Raw genomic sequence first — 19291 nt, 5'->3', positions numbered from 1 at the left:
ATACAGTTGAAATATTCGGCAGTCGGCTATTGAAGTCTTATCAACACATTGTTTCTGTGTTTGGTTAAAGCGGTTTGATGTCTGTTACACATACGTTTGCACAGATATGTTCAGCCGCGGTCAAGTTGACAACGGATTCAATTTTATACAGTGGATTTTGAGCATTTAAAGGTAGCAAACGCTTACACTGAAGAGAAATAGCTTAGAATTTTATAAGTTTTGAACTTATGAACCAAGAAAAAATCAGTTTGTATTGTCTACACCAATACATTCAAACGTGGATTGGACAATACAACTAAATTTTAAAGTTTACAAACCATGTTTCATACCACACACTTTAACCGACGACACGACTAGCTACTCGTATATCAAACCTGTATCGTAAATTTAACTACCTCTCAGTAACTGGTAATGTAATCGCTTGATAAAATGTAGAAACTGGCAACACAAGTTGATAAATTATTGTCTATGAATAACAGTTCCCATAACCTTGGTTACTGCATATTGAAGTCGTGAGAAATGTAAACAAAACAAACTGCGGATCGGATATTTCACAGCGAAACATCAAAATGAATGTCTCGAGTAAAAAATCCCCTTTTTGTTGAAAATTGCAACTGTTTCAGAACCAGACCAGTGAATCGACTAGTCATTCTGAGTTGCTGAAAGAATTCTTTTGTCGTGAAAACTGAGAATGATCCACTTGTTAACGAAAACAGTTGTCTAAGAATTTTTTTATATTAAAGTGAAAGTTTTTTTATTATTTGTATTTATATACTTACAAGCCCTGATACACTTCTTATACCATCGAAAAATTCTCATGCGTAGTAGATTCTAAATGACACTTGAAATGTGCAATGAGGAAAATGTTTTTCCGCGGGTATCACACTTAAAATGCTGCTCACTTGATATCGCATTTGTGCGGACGGTCCCCTGTGTGAGACCTCATGTGAGCCACAATTTTGGAGTTTGAACACACATCTTAGCTAAGAGAAATAATTGATACTTTAGTAACAGAGTATAATTTTTCTAATTCAATATTTTTATGTACCAACATATCTCTTTGTCAATTGAATGTGAAATTACTAACAAGATTTTATGAAAAGAACCAGTTATGGTATGGTTATGGTATGGTTATTTATAAAAAATTGAATATTGATGATAGTAATTGAAATCGAGAATAACTTTTCCAGATATATATATATATATATATATATATATATATATATATATATATATATATATATATATATATATATATATATATATATATATATATATATATATATATATATATATATATATATATATATATTTATATATATATATATATATATATATATATATATATATATATATATATATATATATATATATATATATATATATATATATATATATATATATATATATATATATATATATATATATATATATATATATATATATATATATATATATATATATATATAGAATGATAGATCACTAATTTGACTCACCATGGATTTGTCAACTCGTATTCAATTCTTTTGAACATGATTTTATTTCACCGCTTGTTATCAACGATATTGTTGTATGTGTTATTACACCAGTAACTATGCACCACAAGCATATTCATCAATATTCTTGTAAAATCTATATAAATTGATGATATACCCAAGGTGATCTAAAACATTTCAAATTCTCATTAGGTGACAGAAAATGACGCATATGAGCCTCAAGCAATGCAAAGCGGAGTAAATTTTCCATTGGTAATTAGGAAATGAACTATTGTCATTCCCCTCGGGATTAACATCATCCGACCCGCATTGGCTTGGCTGCCAGCGGGCACAATATGGCTGGCAGCCGTTCTGGTGTCCGGCTGCCTCGCCGTTACCAGACATACACCTTAAACGATACAACCGTATCTACCAGAATTTCTAAGGTAGACGTGGCTGCCAGCCGTTTTTCATACCGATGGAAGGATGAAAACGCTCGGCTAACTAAGATACAGGCAACTATGTTTTGCCAAAATGGTCTTGACAGCCGTCACTGAAACAATTTTGGTAGCCGTTTGGTGCCCAGGTAGACAACAGGCCGTGTGGGGCTAAGCAAATGTAAAGTTTATGCTTTTTTTTTTTGCAAAATACTTGTTAATGCCGAAGTGCGATGACTCTCTTGAAGTGCCGAAAGAACGAAACAAATTTGACGGCATTCTGACCGCAAACACTGAATACAATCAAATAGATGAGCGTAGGGCCCAAATATATTAGAGTGGCCTAAATACCTCAATTATCCTCGATATCATTGAACATTCAGGTTTCAATAATAGATTACCCAGGTAACTAAATATTATTATGTATGTTTTAGGTGCATATATTTTAATAAAAGACTTGTTATATGAGTTAGTAGTTTATTAAGCAAATTCAATGATTCGCTTTCATTCGGATATTTTAAACTTGAGAGTTGCTTAATCTCGTTGTTCAGAACACCAGTGGGCAGATATATTTGGGCACATCGATTAATCTCCGTTACTCGATCGTTACCAGAGATGCCAGATATTTTCATAGAAAATCTGTATTGATTCGTATAAAATATCTGTATTTATCTGTATTCGCTAATCAAATGAAATTTCTACAATACAATTATGTTAAAAGGTGTTATTCCAATAGATTATGATTATAGAGTGGTAGATTAAATTTCATATCTTATATTATATTCATCGACGAAATTTTATAGTTTTTTCCTATCAACAACAATTGAATTATGGCGCCATATACTTGTCTAATTTGAAAATGTTCATTTCATAAGTTGAGATGGATTTCCAAAACCCAATATACAACGTCAAGTCAGGTAATACAACTGTCAGTCTGGCAATAGTGTTTCATGATGCCAAGACTTGTCTAACCTTTAAGTTCAATTTAGTTACAAATTTTAATATGAATGGATTTCAGTGTTCTTCATTAAATATCTGCACAAAAAAAATATATTTTAAAAAGTGATTTGTACGTTGATTCCTAAACGTTTATCTTGTCATTGCAATCAAATACTAATAGATAGCTCAAATATTAATAGATAGTTTAATTTTTTCCTTAATACGTTTGGTGAAATCTGTATAAATCTGTATTAAATTTAAGAAATCTGTACTCTGTATTAAATCTGTATGCGCATGTAAAAATCTGTATAATACAGATAAATCTGTATAAATGGCATCTCTGATCGTTACCAAAGCGTGACGCAATTTTGACGTTTGACACATTGCGATACACATACCGGTGCAGTTTTGAGATTGCAACGCATACAACAAATAGGGAACGCGACGAAAACAGAACCAAGACTTCACTTCGTAATAGCGAATCGAGCGAAATAGCAGCCAGCCAGCACAGAAGTTGGGTCGAGTCGAGATTCCTCGCGTTTGGTTTTCAATTCGTATTGTGTGTGGCAAGCTGAAAGTCAAGAACAGCAGTAGCCATATTCGTCTTTGAATTTGTGATTTTGTTCATTGCAAATCGCGTTTCGATTCCGCAGTGACAAGTACGCAATCGAGTGATTTTCGTTCGTCAAACTTGTTCATACAAAGAGACACTTTCATCCGCGAGTTTTATAATTCTTGTGCTCGGGTTTCGGAACCTCCGAAAGTCGGATCCCATTTTGTGTGGAGAAAGTCTGCGCTGTACCTGGTGTTTCGAGTGTGTCCCCTGCCGTTTCGGGGGACCGGAATGAGTTTTTGCATGTTGAACTAATTTTAGTGACTTTTCGGTGTACGAGTTTCCTGCCCTTTTTCTTTCGATTATTTCCAAATAAGAGCATTTCCCTCGAGTTGGCAGGCTGCGTGAAGCGCGTAGAAAAAGTGAAAAAAGTGGTGAGCATAGTGAGAAAATTTGGTGAAAACGATGGTCATTATAGAATTTTCCTGATCGCGAAGGCTTTTGAATTTTTAGTGGGATCAGATTGAGATGTTATCAGTTTTTAGTAGTTTATCTAGTTTAGGCTGCACATTGTCGACAAAACCGAAGAAGAAAAAAGAGCAAATGTCCCAAAAATGTCACAATCTGAATTTGATGTAGAAAATATAGCTATGATTTTCTATGTTCATCTGCTCAAGCATGTCCGTAGTTCGACCTTGCAAAACAAATTTCATGATGGTTAAATTTAGTTTGAGTTTTACAAAAACACTATATATGTTGATCACAGCACACTACTGGTTTAATGAATAGAAATATTTTAAAAAGACGGAACTGAACTGATTCATTTGTCTTTAATCAGATTCAAAACAATATGAAACATTCACATTTACATCCATACTGTTAATAACATTTCTCAATTCATGGTAATAGAAGATCATCATTCAGTTAAAGGTTAAATCTAACATTTTCTCAAAACACCGGGATTGTGACGCAAACGCAATTGCTGCAATTATTGATTGACCGGTAGTTGTTTTCTTTTCGTTGTTTCAATCTTGCCAGATTGTATTATTTATAAAACTATTTGTATGTTTCAGATAAGGCAATAATGAAACATTAAAAAAAATTTGCTTTAGATATTCAAAGATAGATGCGTTTTATTTGTATTCGTTTGTAGATTACCAAAAAAATTCAGTTCAAGAGATAATCAGCGAACGGTTCTATTCCCAAATAGAATAGCATTTTCTTCTAACCTATTTTTCAAACCATTCACAAATCTTGCGGTCGTGTGTTCTTCTGTTATTTTATTTTTTATATGTTTGCAATTGTTAACTATGATATTGGTGTCTATTATATCTATTTCTCGATATATCGAGGGTGTGCGAATGTGAACCAGCGGATTTAAAGTGTTGGAAAAAGTTGCCACAGTGTAAGAGTGAATCGTCGTTCACATTCGTTCGCACGTAGATATACTTTCCACCATTAAAGGAACAACAAAAACAACAACGCGAGCGCGTATAAATAAATATATTAATTTCAATTTCAGTCAGTTCCTTCTCATGGGGCGATGTGTTGAAAATCTGTCGGTGTTCCCAGCGAGTGTGTAGTCAAAAATCTTTTTTTTTTCACTTGCAATAAGCAACAGGAGTGTGCGAGCCGATGGTTGTATGGGTGTTTGTGTAGCAACCATCCAAACGAAGAAGAGTGAGAATTGAATTGAAAATAAAAAAAAAAACAAGAAGAATTTATTCAATCCCATCAGTAATAGCAAAAATAAAGCGGAGAAGAAATTGAAAACACACCCGATGAGAAGAAGAAATATAATTTTTCCTTGTTTCTGTTTTATCACGAAGAAAAAGTGAGAATAAACCCGGTCAAGATTGGTTCAGTGGTGAAAAATCAAAATTCCAACTCATCGAACCCCACTTGGTAGTAGCAGTCGATTCGAGAGGAGGCCCAGCAGAGAAAAATGTCTATGGACAGCCGGAACACCTCGGCCCTGTTCAAACGGGCCGAACAGCTCAAACGCTGGGAGGAATCCGATACGAACAAGCACAGCGGCACTCCGAAGAGTCCCTCGATGCGTCGGATCAAGTTTTCCTCCGGGTGTATCTTTCTGGCAGCTTGCGTAGCCGGGGACAAGGATGAAGTCTCCCGGCTGCTGGAAACCGGAGCCGACATCGACACAGCAAATGTGGATGGACTGACGGCGCTGCATCAGGTGAGCAATTCAATTGTAGTATCGCTTCCAGTCGGGAAGAACTGGAAGTATTTGCTGTTTCGTCTGTGTTTTTTCTTCTATAACTAAATCTTTTCAATTTTTTTTTCACAATAAATCGATCGTCCCACGACAAAAAGCCGCAACTGCCAATGACAGTTTCTATTTGTTAACTTTTTATTTTGCGAATCATCAGATTTATTTTTTATTTCACAATTAAATCCTACAATAACTTCCATGCAAAATTCACACACACACGTGTTTATGATTATAACTTCGAGGAAACTTCTGTAATGACTCAGTAACAATCCAAAGAAAAAGCGAATAGGTCTCTAGCTATAGAAATTTTGTTAAAATCGAATAGAAAAACCTTTTCGTAATCCACATGGCATTTGCGTTGCCTTTTAGTATGAGAAGAGTGATGGTAATCTAAAATAAAAAAACCTTTTTCGTCGGTTACGTCACTTATACCATTATATCTCCGGAACCAGCGTTACAGACATTTGACCTTCGAACTTGATCAATAGCCCAAAAGTATCTTTCAAAAGAGCCTAAGATTGTTAAAAACGGTTTAGTCTTCTCTGAGTTAATTAGGCGGTAAAAAAATATTCGACAACATTTTCCTATCTCGTCATGCTGAGTCGATGTTGGCGATGTTTTTAGGTCGTGGTCGAGAATTATTTTAACTTTTAGTTGAAATTTGACAGTCGAGTAATTATTTTTTTGTTGAATAGTTAAATTAACTAGAACTGTGACCCATGTCAAAGTTTGACGAATGGAAAGTTATTTAAGTTTATTGTGTGCGTGTTTAACCTATTCCAAGCTCCACTGCCTGGCAGCAATTCACAGAAAAAAGATGTTTCCATGTGTTTTGTTTATATATGCAAATAACTTTAGTTCAGCACTCAGGGAGGTGTTTACTCAATCGAATTCCGATAACTAATTTCGTGTACAGAGCAAAACATGTTCCGAGGTCACCGTTTCATCGACCAGCTCCGCCTTAATGAAATGTTTGCATCAAATGGATTCAAGCATTACAGAAAGACTTTCGATACCATGCAATTACCAAAATACGACGTTTATTTAGTTTATGTTCTTCAGTTTTGTATGAATAATTACCATTTTCTAATCTTACCACTACTAGAGTTTACATTCAATGTTTCATTTCTTACCGTATCGGAACCTTCCGAACCTTCAGTATGATATTGCACACTGCTGAATATTCTTTCTATAGACGCTCCTGCATAAAACTTTAATAATAAGTTTAATAAGAGTTATTGTTTATTCACAAAAAGTTTTTACTTATAAGACGTATTTTGCTTTATGCGTCAAATTATATAAGGATGATATGCAATATGCTAACTTATGAACTGTAAGGAATGCTGTAGACGGTTTTCATGAAAACAAGTTGTCAATTTAAAGTCACATTAAGGGTTCTAATACACTTCAGCAATAAGACGTCAAGGTGAAATACTTTCGCAATTCAAATGAATTATTACCTACAAACAAATTCGCACCATCTCATTCTGCTACTAACGTCGAATGCGGTATCACCTAGTCGACGCCGTCATATTGACCAGATGTCATCATAGATACACGGGGAGGCATGAGATAAGAACTTGTGAGCACTTAGTTACCTCACCTTTTGACGACCAGAAAGTTATTTGGGTTTGTTTTGCACTGAAAATAAAATTATATAAAGTGGTACAATATATGCAATACAACGAACGTAAGAAGAACTTCGAGATAAACTTACTTCGATTGAGAATGTATTGAAACTTTTTATTGGGGTGTTTGCTTCGACTGAAAGTACAAAAGGAAATTACACAGGAGAATTTTTTCTTAAAGGTCTGAAAGTGTGTGTAAATGCCAGATTCAATAACAGGACGTAAAGAATCACCATGATTCCGGGATATTCTTGATGAAATTAAACATTACTGCAATGATAATAAAGGTGTTTAATTGTACTTTTTACTAAAATATCAGTATCCTTCCTTTTGCACATCTAATGAAATGTCGAAACATATCGCATCATATTTTGGATACTCTTTTCGTCAACTTCAGCATCGATTTTGTTCCATCATCTCTGAAGCATGTCGAGTCCCTTTTCAAATACTTAAAGATTGCACAATATTCCTTAATCGGGCTTAATTTGAGGACCGATTGGGAGGGTTGAGGTACTTTTCGATATGATCCTTCATGTTTTACAACAGATACCTCTGAAATGTTTCTCGACTGTTGTGGCCGTTAACAACATTTGACTAAAACTTTCCAGGACTTTTGTTGTAAGATTTAATGAATGCATATTTTACAGACTTTTCCAAGCTGTATAATAGATTCATTTGTAATTAAAACTTGAATTGTTGTCCGTAACTGCAAATCGCTTGCCAAATCAGAAATTGTTTTAATCGCCGCCTGCCCGTCATTGGATGTGTTGGTGACGACGCAAACTTTTATTTGCGCTCGTTTATTACAAAGCTCGCACTGCGAACGGTTCACTAAACTGCGTTTCAGAACTCATTTCCAAAATTCAGAACCGACGTGCAACTAAATACGGAACTTGGATTCTGGAACTAGATTTTGAAAGTGAATTCAGTTCCTTTATTCAGGTTCGAAATTTAAGTACAGAATTCAGTTCTAGAACTTCTGGATTCTGAAAATCAGTTCAGTTTCATAATTCCAGAACTAAATTCATAAACTGAATTCTTGATCTGGACTTCTCCGAACCAGAATTTTGCAACTGAATTGTGAGCCTGATCAATATTTTAAACTTAGGTCTTGATGAAGACAATTAAAATATTTCCAAAAGGATTATGCGAAGTTTTCTTCTACTTTTCTAATGTAACATTGTTTGTTGTACTATTTTACTTTCATTTGCTCCGTATTACTTAATTGTATGGTAGAATACGTTTACCGTCAATAAGTCGTACTTTATTATAGATGAACCGTTACGATTCTGAAAACGAAGCATTAAAAGTTGCGAAATTCATACAATCAACTTATACGAAATCTATATTCGGAAGTTTGAAAGAAGTATGTCAGTTTTATTCGTATTCGCGTTTTCCAGTTATGTCTGTGACATTACCCAACCGCCTTTGTTTATTTCACTTCATTTCTCGGTTGATTTTCCAGAAGGCCGTAAGAGCAAGTGACAGTTTCTCTTTGTTTACTTTCTCTTCTATTAATTACCAAGCAGTTTACACGTTTATCACATAACTCTTTGCATAGAATGATGCTCGAACCGTTCTACTTTCAAATAGAACTGTGAAATCCAAGAAAATCTTTTTAAATCACATCACAATAATTGAAAGAGAGAGTGAACAAAGAGAAACTGTCACTTGCTCTTACGGCCTTCTGAAAAATCAACCGAGATTTTACCCTAGTTTTAACTTCTTGAGTTTTTTTTTCAAAGATCATTCAGGAGGTTTGCTTACAAAATGAAACCGTTTCATGTAGTTCAATTTCTTCAATGTTGAAAATATATTTCAAATTTAAGTCTGCGGGAAAAAGAGTTGAAAACTATTTCACAACGGCACACCAAAAATATTCACTAACTTCAGAAACCGAAACCTGAAAAATTTACGATTTACATACGACTACGAGTATGAGGAGATTTTAGATTATCACTCAGCAAATTATGATAGTATTAGTCGTAAGCTACGAGAAATAGATTGGTAAGAACTCCTTAGGAACGAAGGAACGACATAATAAATAAAGATGCCCCATTGAAGAAAGTTAGGCGACAAAATAATTCAAAGTATCCTCTTTGGTATAACGAGCATATTAGAAACCTAAGAAATCGAAAACAAAAAGCTCATAAAAAGTACAAAAGAGAAAATAACAGTGACAATTTATCGAATTACATACACATCTGTGACCAACTAAGTTTAGCAATTGATACTACATTCAAAGAGTATAACTCAAGAACTGAACAGGAAATAAAATCTTGCCCAAAAAAATTCTTTAGTTATGTTAGAAACAAATTGAAATCAGAAAACTTTCCGTCAAGAATGTATCTACAGGAAAACATTGGTAATAACTCACAAGAAATTTGTAATCTTTTCGCTAATTTTTTTCAACAAATCTACACGAAGTTTTCTGAAGATGACCGCGATCGTGAATATTTTAATTTCTTTCCAGAGTATACTGAAGATATTAATGTAAATCAAATCGAAGTGCTAGACATAATAGATGCCCTAAACAAAAGTGCCGGACCTGATGGGATTACACCCATAATAAACAAAAAAAAAAGCATTAGATCTTGCAACCCCTTTGTGCTGGCTTTTTAATAATTCGCTTCAGTCTGGAGTTTTTCCAGATACGTGGAAAAACTCTTTCCTTATACCAATTTTCAAAAATGGGAAAAAAGCAGACATATGCAACTATCGGGGGATTGCTATTCTTTGTTGCATTCCGAAGCTCTTTGAAGTGATCGTTAATGACAAACTGTTTAGTCAAATAAAAAATAGAATTACTCACATGCAACATGGATTTTTCAAAGGACGTTCCACTACTACTAATTTACTTGAATTCGTCCACTATACCCTGACCGCTATGGACAAGGGAAATTACATTGAAGCTCTTTATACAGATTTCAGTAAAGCATTCGATCGTGTTGCCATACCCATGCTTATGTTCAAATTACAGTCTTCTTAAATTGTTGGAATCTTATCTAACAAATCGTCAACAAATTGTAGAATTTAAGGGTAAAAAGTCGAGCCCTATTCACGTCAGTTCCGGGGTCCCCCAGGGATCTCATTTAGGTCCTCTTTTATTTATCTTGTTTGTTAACGACATTTCCTTTGATTAAAAAAAATAAAAATTCTAATATACGCAGACGATATAAAACTATTTTTAGAAATAGAGAAAAGTCAGGATGCCAAGGTTTACCAAGAAGAAATTCTTTCTTTTTATACATGGTGTAACAAAAGTCTTCTTCAACTAAATGTGAAAAAATGCAGTAGAATAACATTCAGTAAAAAATGAAATACACCTGACTTGATACTTACTTTTGGAAGTCAAACAGTTCAAAAATGCGAAAGAATTAGGGAGTTAGGAATAATGCTAGATTCTAAAATGAATTTTGTTGACCATTATAATACAATCATAAACAAAGCCAATAACATGCTAGGATTCATAAAACGATTTTGTTGCTGTTTTCACGATCCGTATACAATTAAAACATTATACATTGCCTATGTTCGGTCAGTACTAGAATACTGTAGCTTAGTTTGGTCACCTTACCTAATCACATGGGAAGATTGAATTGAATCAGCTCAAAAACAATTTTTGTTATTTGCCCGCTGTATGCTGATCAGTATTCAAACATTAAAAGAACACAGAGAATTTTGAATAGTCTCATTTGTAAATGACATTGTCTCGAATCGCATAGATTCCAGTCAACTCCTGTCCAAACTGAATTTTTACATACCATCTCGGCGTTTAAGAAATCGAAATATTTTTATTACAAACCACCAGCGAACAAACTATGCAAAAAATGGGTCAATAAAGCAATTGATGGCTGTATACAACAAGCATTCCGAAGCTGTCGATTTCACTATGTCAAAAAAACAAACTAAAACAATATTTCAGTTTTATTCGGTAAGCTAATTATTATTATTTAACTCATACTAAATTATACATTATTTAGTGATCTATTTAGAATAGTTTACTGAATTAAGACGATTATTGTAATTATCCTTATGGTCTACTTCTGATTGACGACAAATAAATAAATGAAATACGCTTTGGGTTATGTACCCGTCAATTTTTAAGGTTTAAGGTTTATTTTTGGTACCAGAAGAAACCTACAATAGAAATTTCACGACGATAGCTGTTATCGATCGAGAGATAATGCAGATTATTGATTTCGACAATTTACCATTTTGTCCCAGTCTCCCCTATATAACACCAGGGGTTTCCGATCAGAAGTCGGAATTTTCAGCAGTTCTATATCCTATCTATAGAGAAAGGCTGAACATAGCCGATTTTTAATAACACTGGTTCAAAATATGATGGATGGAGTAAAAACGAAGTTTCGTGGATTGGAGAAAAATTCCAGTAAAATTAAAAATAGTTGATTTAATAAATATGTGTGTGCCATTTTTTCGAACACACCCTTCAAAACAAAAATATTTCAAATCCAAATGTAATGCATAATGTTATTGGCTTCGTCAGCTACCTAACTTTCATCGTTCATTACTCATTCGCGCTCTTGTCACACTCGATATAAATAATGGTTTTATCTTGGATTTATCGAACTCTCACCTATCATTCTCCGAGTGTTATCAACCTATTGTTTACGCAGTATCGGTATAGACTTATGTTTTCACTATGGCGATGAGAACAAGGGAACACTTTTGGCGCCAACAAAGAACCCTTTTCTAAACACACACGTATCCTTCAGTGGCGTGGGTCAACGCGCATGTCGGAGCAAGACAATCTCCGGTAGATGTTTTCTGTGTGTTTACCATTCTTTTTGGGCACGACGGTTCTAAGCGAAAACTGCAACACAAGTGAAAACACGGTAATGTACTTCCCGTGCCGTCGAGCAAAGCGAACGCCTGCGGGTAAACAAAGGAGGTCAATCAACATTGTTAGATCAGCGCACTGTGGGAAGGAAAAACTGTTGCGGAGGAAATGACCTAGCTATCATCACTGTCATTAGGGTCGGTTGGTTGGTGCGAGATCGTTTTCGTTGCGGACAAATTATTTGACGGCACGGTACCAGACCACGATAAAACACGGACGGACAGGAACATGTTCATCATCTTGCGGGTGCTAAAATTAGATCCTTTCGGTTTGGTGCGTTTTTCAAAGCCTGGTTGTCGCGGTTCTTTGGCATTGATCGTGCCATTCGGCCGGTGCGTTGTGGTGTGATGAGTGCGCGGCAACTGTAACTGTTGACCTGCTCTCTCGCTGGCTGAACACAGTCGCGTCTTGTGACGGACTCGACATGGCTGATGCTGCTGCTGTTGCTGCTGTTGTCCTCGCTGGTTTTACCCCACTCGTGTCATGTTGTCCCTGTGATGGGTTGCGAGACGACCACACGGACGCACACGGGTTTCGGAAGTGTGTTAAAGTTAGCAGCTTACGGTGGCAGCCGGCCATGGACGCGTTCAGAGTGTCGAATTTTATACATTTCCGTTAATAGACTAAAGGTCTGAGCAAGTCCGTTTTTTCTATTTACCCAAGATGAAAAATAGCTTTCAACGAAAGGGAAAGGCCGGCTGAATACTGACAAATATTGACAAAATACAGTTCTGTTAATGATGAACCCGGCTTGGTAACCGATAGGTATAAGTGAGATAACCGCAAGCTAGTTGTCGTGTATTGGATACTCTATCTGGAAAAAAAGTTCCAATTAACGAACATGCAAATATGGTATGCTCCAAAAAATGAAAAAAAAAATATGCACTCGCTTGTCTCTGAGATGGCTGATTCGATATTCACAAACTTAGTTGTAAATGAAAGTTGTTATAGTCCTATAACCTGCTATTGATTTTTATTGCGATCCGACTTCCGGGTTCCGGAGTTACAGGGTAATATGTGTAAATTAAAGAGAAAATGTGCACTCAATTTTCGATAAGATCGCTTACTCAATTTTAAGATTCAAATGAAAGGTCTAGAATTTCTTTAAATCATCACGAATTTTATTTAGAACTGCTTTCCGGTTCCGAAAATTCAACGCGATAAGTTGAAAATTTTCAATCTCATTAGTATTCTTTGCAGAGGTGATGGTGAAATGAGACGTAATTTCCATAAAATTGACAGGTAAACTCTTCTAGTTGGCAGATATTGTTAGTTTGGAGATATAACTTATTTCGTCACTACTATTTCCCGGTTTCCGGTTGCGGAAAAAAAAAATTCTTAACATGGAACTCATTTCGTTTTCTCAGCGATGGTTGAACCGATTTTAACATACATTGATTTAAAAAAATAATAATAATATAATTTTCTAGGAACACTGCTTCAGCTCTAAGATGCTGGTAAAAGACAAATTAAAAAAAACCTTTTTCCATTTACCTAGTAGCGTAATGATGCCTTTCTCATATTACTTATATTTTCAAAAACAGCACTAGAAGATTCTTTCAGATTTCTTGTTTTCAAACTTGAATAAAATCAAAAGCTACCATCATCTTTTCAATTTGTAAACAGTTATGTCAAGTTAATATAGATTTAAATGTGGCAACCCTGCACGCTCTACAAAATCGAACATAACACGCTGTGTGCTAGGCGGTAAAGTTTTCTTCTTCCGTACCAGCACGTACCGATTTTGCATCATTTTGTATGACAATTTTAAAGTAACTGATACTCATTGCCCTATAATTTCGGAACCGCAAGTCGGATCTGGATGAAATTGCACAGTATCTTTTAAGACATTTTCTTTAATTTGAATCATGATTTGTGAAAATCGGTTTAACCGTTGCGTTTCTTCACTATTACCGTTGTGTCGGAAGCGAAAACTGGGGACTAGTAGTTCCAAAGTAGATTTATATATCCACTAACTAACAAGGTCTGCCAACTAGACGCAAATTTTTTCTCTTATCGCGCTGGAAAACCGGAACCAAAAGTCGGATCTGGATCACTCTTTTGGGGACTTTTTAAAGAATTTCCTTGACCTTGTATTTACATCTTAGTTTGTGAAAATCGGTTAAAAAATGTCCGAGAAAATTGAGTGCGCATTTTTTAATAGATTTGCACATATTGCCTTGTAATTCCGAAACCAGAAGTCGAATAAAGACAAAATTTAGTAGCAAACTATGGGATTTAAGTTTGTAAAAATCGGTCACGTCATCTTTGAGAAAAGTGAGTGGATTTTTTTTTTCATTTTTTGGTGCATGTAATTCCGGAACTGGAAGTCGGATCGGGATAAAATTCAATAGCGATCTATGGGACTATAAGACTTTTCATTTGAATCTGAGTGGCATTACTTGTCAAACACACACACACACACACACACACACACACACTCACTCACTCACTCACACACACAGACATTTGCTCAGCTCGTCGTGCTGAGACGAATGGTATATGACATTCGGCCCTCCGGGCCTCGGTTCAAAAGTCGGTTTTGGCAGTGATTGTATAGCCTTTCTATATGAGAAAGGTAAAAACAATAAAACCATTTGCGATCAAATATAATACTGGTTTCATTTTTAGGCTAAATACATAAGTACGAGGGTTGTACACTAAGGTCTTTTTTTATGCGGTCTTTTTAAGAGGTTTTTTTTATGCGACTTTATTTTTTGCGGTTTTTATGCGAAGTTTCAGAGTTAGGCGTTTTTTTATGCACGTGGTACGTAAACTCGCATAAAAAAAGACTTCAGTGTATTCCGGAGGGTACTGTCTATAAAAGCTACCATTCAAGCAACTTATTTCTAACGATAGAAAGAACACTTAGATCTTGTCACTTTGTCGGGCGGTTTATTCTATACGGATAGCGATTAGCATTATGCTAATTTACCACTGATCATAATAATAGCAACAAAAAAAAGCCTCAGACGAGGTTGGTTAACCTAAATTTTATATAACCCGGTGCATAGGTAGCAGTCAGTGCTCGGTCAAATCTCGAAATGATGACGTAAATCATTCGACTCTTGACTTGCAGAACAGATTGGCTGTCATGCAAAAGTCTGGCCGAGGCTTGCCGAGGGTGCTCACGAGACGGTATCTCGCCAATAAATCCTGCCATTATCTAATTAGTTCTGACAATTTTTGTCAAAATACAATAAAAATTATTTGCTCTGCGGTAGGCTTCACCGGGCATCATTTCCGGCAAACGGCGATTGGAGCGACAGAAACAGAACTTCACTTTGTACTCTAGTTGATACTAACAAGGAAAATCATCATCGGGTTTCTGCCTTGCGGCAGATACCTGCGATGCTGATGGTTGTGTGGTGAATTGTGTGTTTGGTGTGTCGGTTCATTATTATTATTATTATTATTATTATTATTACTGTTATTACTACATCTCCAATCAGCATCGAGATCGAGTACGGGTAGATGTAGTTGCAGTGAAGCAGCATCAGAAAATCGTCAACACGGTGCACTTTTTGTCATTTGATACACCCCTGACGTTATTATCGATTTACGGGCCAAGCGTTCGGTGATTTATTTTCTTCACGTTGGCAGCTGCATTATTGTTTTGTAGTTGGTTAAATTTGACACACTTCATAATTGTTTGGCAGCCGCGAAATTAGAAAATAATTATGGCTGACGATGAAAATTTTCAGTCAGTGCAGACATCGAAAACCTTTCTAAACCCAGCCTTGTTGATTTGAGAGATCCACTATAACCATTTCAAAACTGTAAGAAATATCAAGTTCGACGATTGAACTTTAGTTTTAGTCTCTGTGTTAGGAAAATGTTCATGATTGTGGGTCCAACCTGACGGAAACAAGCTGCTAAGTCCTAGACCTGTCTCGTACAGCAAGTCCGTGCAAATCCAATGATTAACTTGACGCGTCACTTTCAGAAATAGCTGAACACGAAACGTAAGCGGTAACCTTCAGCGTTGGCGAAAAATTCTGTTTATTGTTTACGTAGAGCATACGTGTGTACACGGCGGCAACGGAGTCCAACCGACCAACCGACCAACCGACCGGCCGACCGCCTGTGTAGAGACCCAGCAGCACGAAGAACGGAAGGGGTACAATAATATCTAAACACCTTGCGCAAATATTCCCCGGTCCACCTCGTCGAGCTGGTCGTTTATCGACGCAATCACTTTCTCATCGGCTGGCAATGTTGTAGACACCCCCACGAATGAGCACGCGGTAGAACATGCGGAGTTTGAACGATTTTTCGTGGATAACTGTAGTCATATGGATTCGAGAAAAAATAACGGAAAGGTGAACCAGTCATCCTTCATCGGTGGGAAAGATATACACTTGTTGGGATGGGAAAATAAGTGATTTTTCTCGTTCATTGTAACTTTTTAACTAGCTAAATTCGGTAAAATTATACGTTCGTGTCCGTGAACTATTAAGCTATCAAAACAAATTGGCCCAGGTGGCACGTTCCCCCGGTCGAAACGAAATCATAGTTCTACCGATTGGACATGGATTCTGGTTGAATCATGGACGGAATCCGAAAAAATACTTCGAGGTGGAATTTATTTTATTTATCATCGTAGGTTTTTACTTATGTATTTAGCCGTTTCCATAATACAGTTTAGACATTTTGAACCATTACCATCTTCAGAACATTCTGTCATTTGCGCGACACTTGTTGTTGAAAATTTGGCCTCAATAAAAAATGGCATTGAATCGTGAACATTTTCGTGCAATGATTTATTACGATTTTCATCGTGGATCAACAAGAGTGCTTCAATCAACTTAAAGACTGTCTCAGAAAGTATGGACGCAACCAAAAACCGCTGCCATTTCGTAATGGTTCAGAATCTGTCAATTTTTATGGCTGCGTCTTGTTGTTTACACTCTTCTCTAACCACTTGTGCAGTTGTTTATTCGTTTTTATTAGTTTGTTCCGAAATGCGTGGACTTTCAGCAGAACAACGTCGAAAAATGGTATACAAATGGTGCGCAGAACGCGGACTGTCACTGAGAAAGATAGCAAAAATGGAAGGAGTAAGTGAAAAAACCGTGCGAAATGCAATCAGGAAGTTCGGTGAGGATAACACCTTTGAGGATAAACCGAAAACGGGTCGAAAAAAAGGTCCTGTTAACCCTCAGTTGGATAAACGTATACTGAAGGCGTTCGAGCAAAAGAAGGAGGTTTCAGTTCAGGATGTGCCCAAAAAAGTGGCCCTTCGAAGTCAAATGTTCTTCGTGCTAAAGAACATTTGAGTCTTCGAACCTATAAGAAGCAGAAACAACCAAAACGTAGTCCGAAACAAGAAGCATCGATCAGTCCGAGGGTTCGAAAGCTGTACAATACGATTCTTGCTGGAAATTTGAACTGCATAACGACGACGAAACCTACGACATCGATTGAAGTCGAAAAATTTGGTAAGAAAGCTATGGTCTGGCAAGCAATTTGTTGCTGCGGTAAGATTTCGAAACCCTTCATCACCACTGCTTCAATGAACAGCGAAATATACATCAAGGAATGTTTACAAAAACGACTTCTACCCATGATTCAAAGCCACAAGGATCCTGTCTGTCTTCTGGCAAGATCTTGCTCCTTGCCACTACTCGAAATCAACGGTAGAATGGTATACTACCAAAAATGTCACTTTCGTCCCAAAAGACATGAATCCACCAAATTGCCCACAACTTCGACCAATTGAGGAATTTTGGGCATTAACGAAGGCAAATCTTAGGAAACATGTCTCGGCTGCCGAAACCATTCAACAGTTCGAAAAAGATTGGAAAAAAGTGTCAAAACTTGTCGCCAAGAAGTCTGTACGGAATTTAATGAGGAACGTTTGCAAGAAGGTGCGCCAGCTAGTCTACAATGGCTAAGTTGCAAATGTTGAGAATAATATTCTGTTGTTGTAGTCTAATATTATCAGTATATCGAATAAAATTTGAATATCTAACACTTGTGAATTATTTACAGCGAAATCAAAGTGCGTCCATACTTTCTGGGACAGTCGACAACAGGCAACCTTGGGCATTAGTGTGAAAAACTTATATGTTATTTTGCATGAACATTTAGTCGTGGAAAAAAATTGTCGCTCAAAGAACTTGTTTTTATCCACCTGGTGGTGTAATGATGCCTTTCTCATATTACTCGTAAGATTATAAATATTACTGTGGAATTCGCAAAAACAACTATACATTGAACAGAAATAGGACAGTTTGTTCGGACTTAATCTAACAAACTTTTCAAATTCTGCTTACCCTGTAGTTCCGGAACCGGAAGTAGTATCCACAACAAATTTAGGAATTCCGTATGAAACTGTAAGACTTTTCCTTTGAACCTATAAATATGTGAAAACCGATTTGGCCATCTTGAAGAAAAGTGAGTGAGATTCTTGTTGCAGTTTTTAATCATCATTTCCAATTCTTCCGAAACCGGATTCAGATGACCGGAATAGCCAAAGTTGGTTCATTTGCAGCAACCAATATGACCTCCAAATTGGAACAGTTGAACCTAGTTAAACCTAGACCTACTATCTCATGCTCCATTTCGATTAAACCCGATTAAACAAAATTTAACAAACGAAACGAATCTGCGTTTTAGTTACTTCTGCATAAGTAAGTCAAGCTAAACAGCATGAATCAGCAGCATAGGCATTATTAATATTATTATTTTTATTATTATTAGTATTACTATTATTATTATTATTATTATTATTATTATTATTATTATTATTATTATTATTATTATTATTATTATTATTATTATTATTATTATTATTATTATTATTATTATTATTATTATTATTATTATTATTATTATTATTATTATTATTATTATTATTATTATTATTATTATTATTATTATTATTATTATTATTATTATTATTATTATTATTATTATTATTATTATTTTTTTATTAAGTTTATTAAGGACCTTTTAACTATTGTCTTTCGGGTCCTTCAACCGTATTACTTTTGAGGAATAAATTACATTTCATTGCTTTCTCCTGACATTTAACTTAAAAACAATCGAATAATTTGATATTTTTCAAGAAAGTTAAAGTCTTCTTTGCCCTAACGGTATCATCAGCAAGGGATTCACGTAAGTTGGAGGTTAGTCCTACTCGTATTCGTTCTGTTTC

General features: G+C 35.6%; 1 protein-coding gene across 14 annotated transcripts in view; it reads left to right on the top strand.

Moving 5' to 3' along the window:
* Positions 1-3319: 3319 nt before the first annotated feature.
* The window catches only part of LOC131437988 (protein phosphatase 1 regulatory subunit 12A), a 179683-nt gene continuing 163711 nt past the window's right edge, over positions 3320-19291 (top strand). For 4 of the 14 annotated variants that reach the window (XR_009230861.1, XR_009230865.1, XR_009230854.1 and 1 more), the window contains exons 1-2: positions 3320-3838; positions 4927-5601. Coding sequence is in view for 2 of the 14 variants with exons in the window: in XM_058607717.1 (XP_058463700.1) it covers positions 5350-5601 (252 nt within the window). In the remaining 12 variants the exon portion in view is untranslated. Of the gene's footprint in view, positions 3873-4926; positions 5602-19291 lie in introns of all 14 variants that reach the window. The other 10 variants (XR_009230863.1, XR_009230862.1, XR_009230860.1 and 7 more) reach the window with 7 other exon arrangements.

The sequence above is a fragment of the Malaya genurostris genome, chromosome 3 (genome assembly GCF_030247185.1).
Source record: "Malaya genurostris strain Urasoe2022 chromosome 3, Malgen_1.1, whole genome shotgun sequence".
In the NCBI taxonomy this organism is placed as follows: domain Eukaryota; kingdom Metazoa; phylum Arthropoda; class Insecta; order Diptera; family Culicidae; genus Malaya; species Malaya genurostris.
The sequence above is the reverse complement of the archived record's forward strand: the minus strand, read 5'-3'. Positions and strand labels throughout refer to the sequence as shown.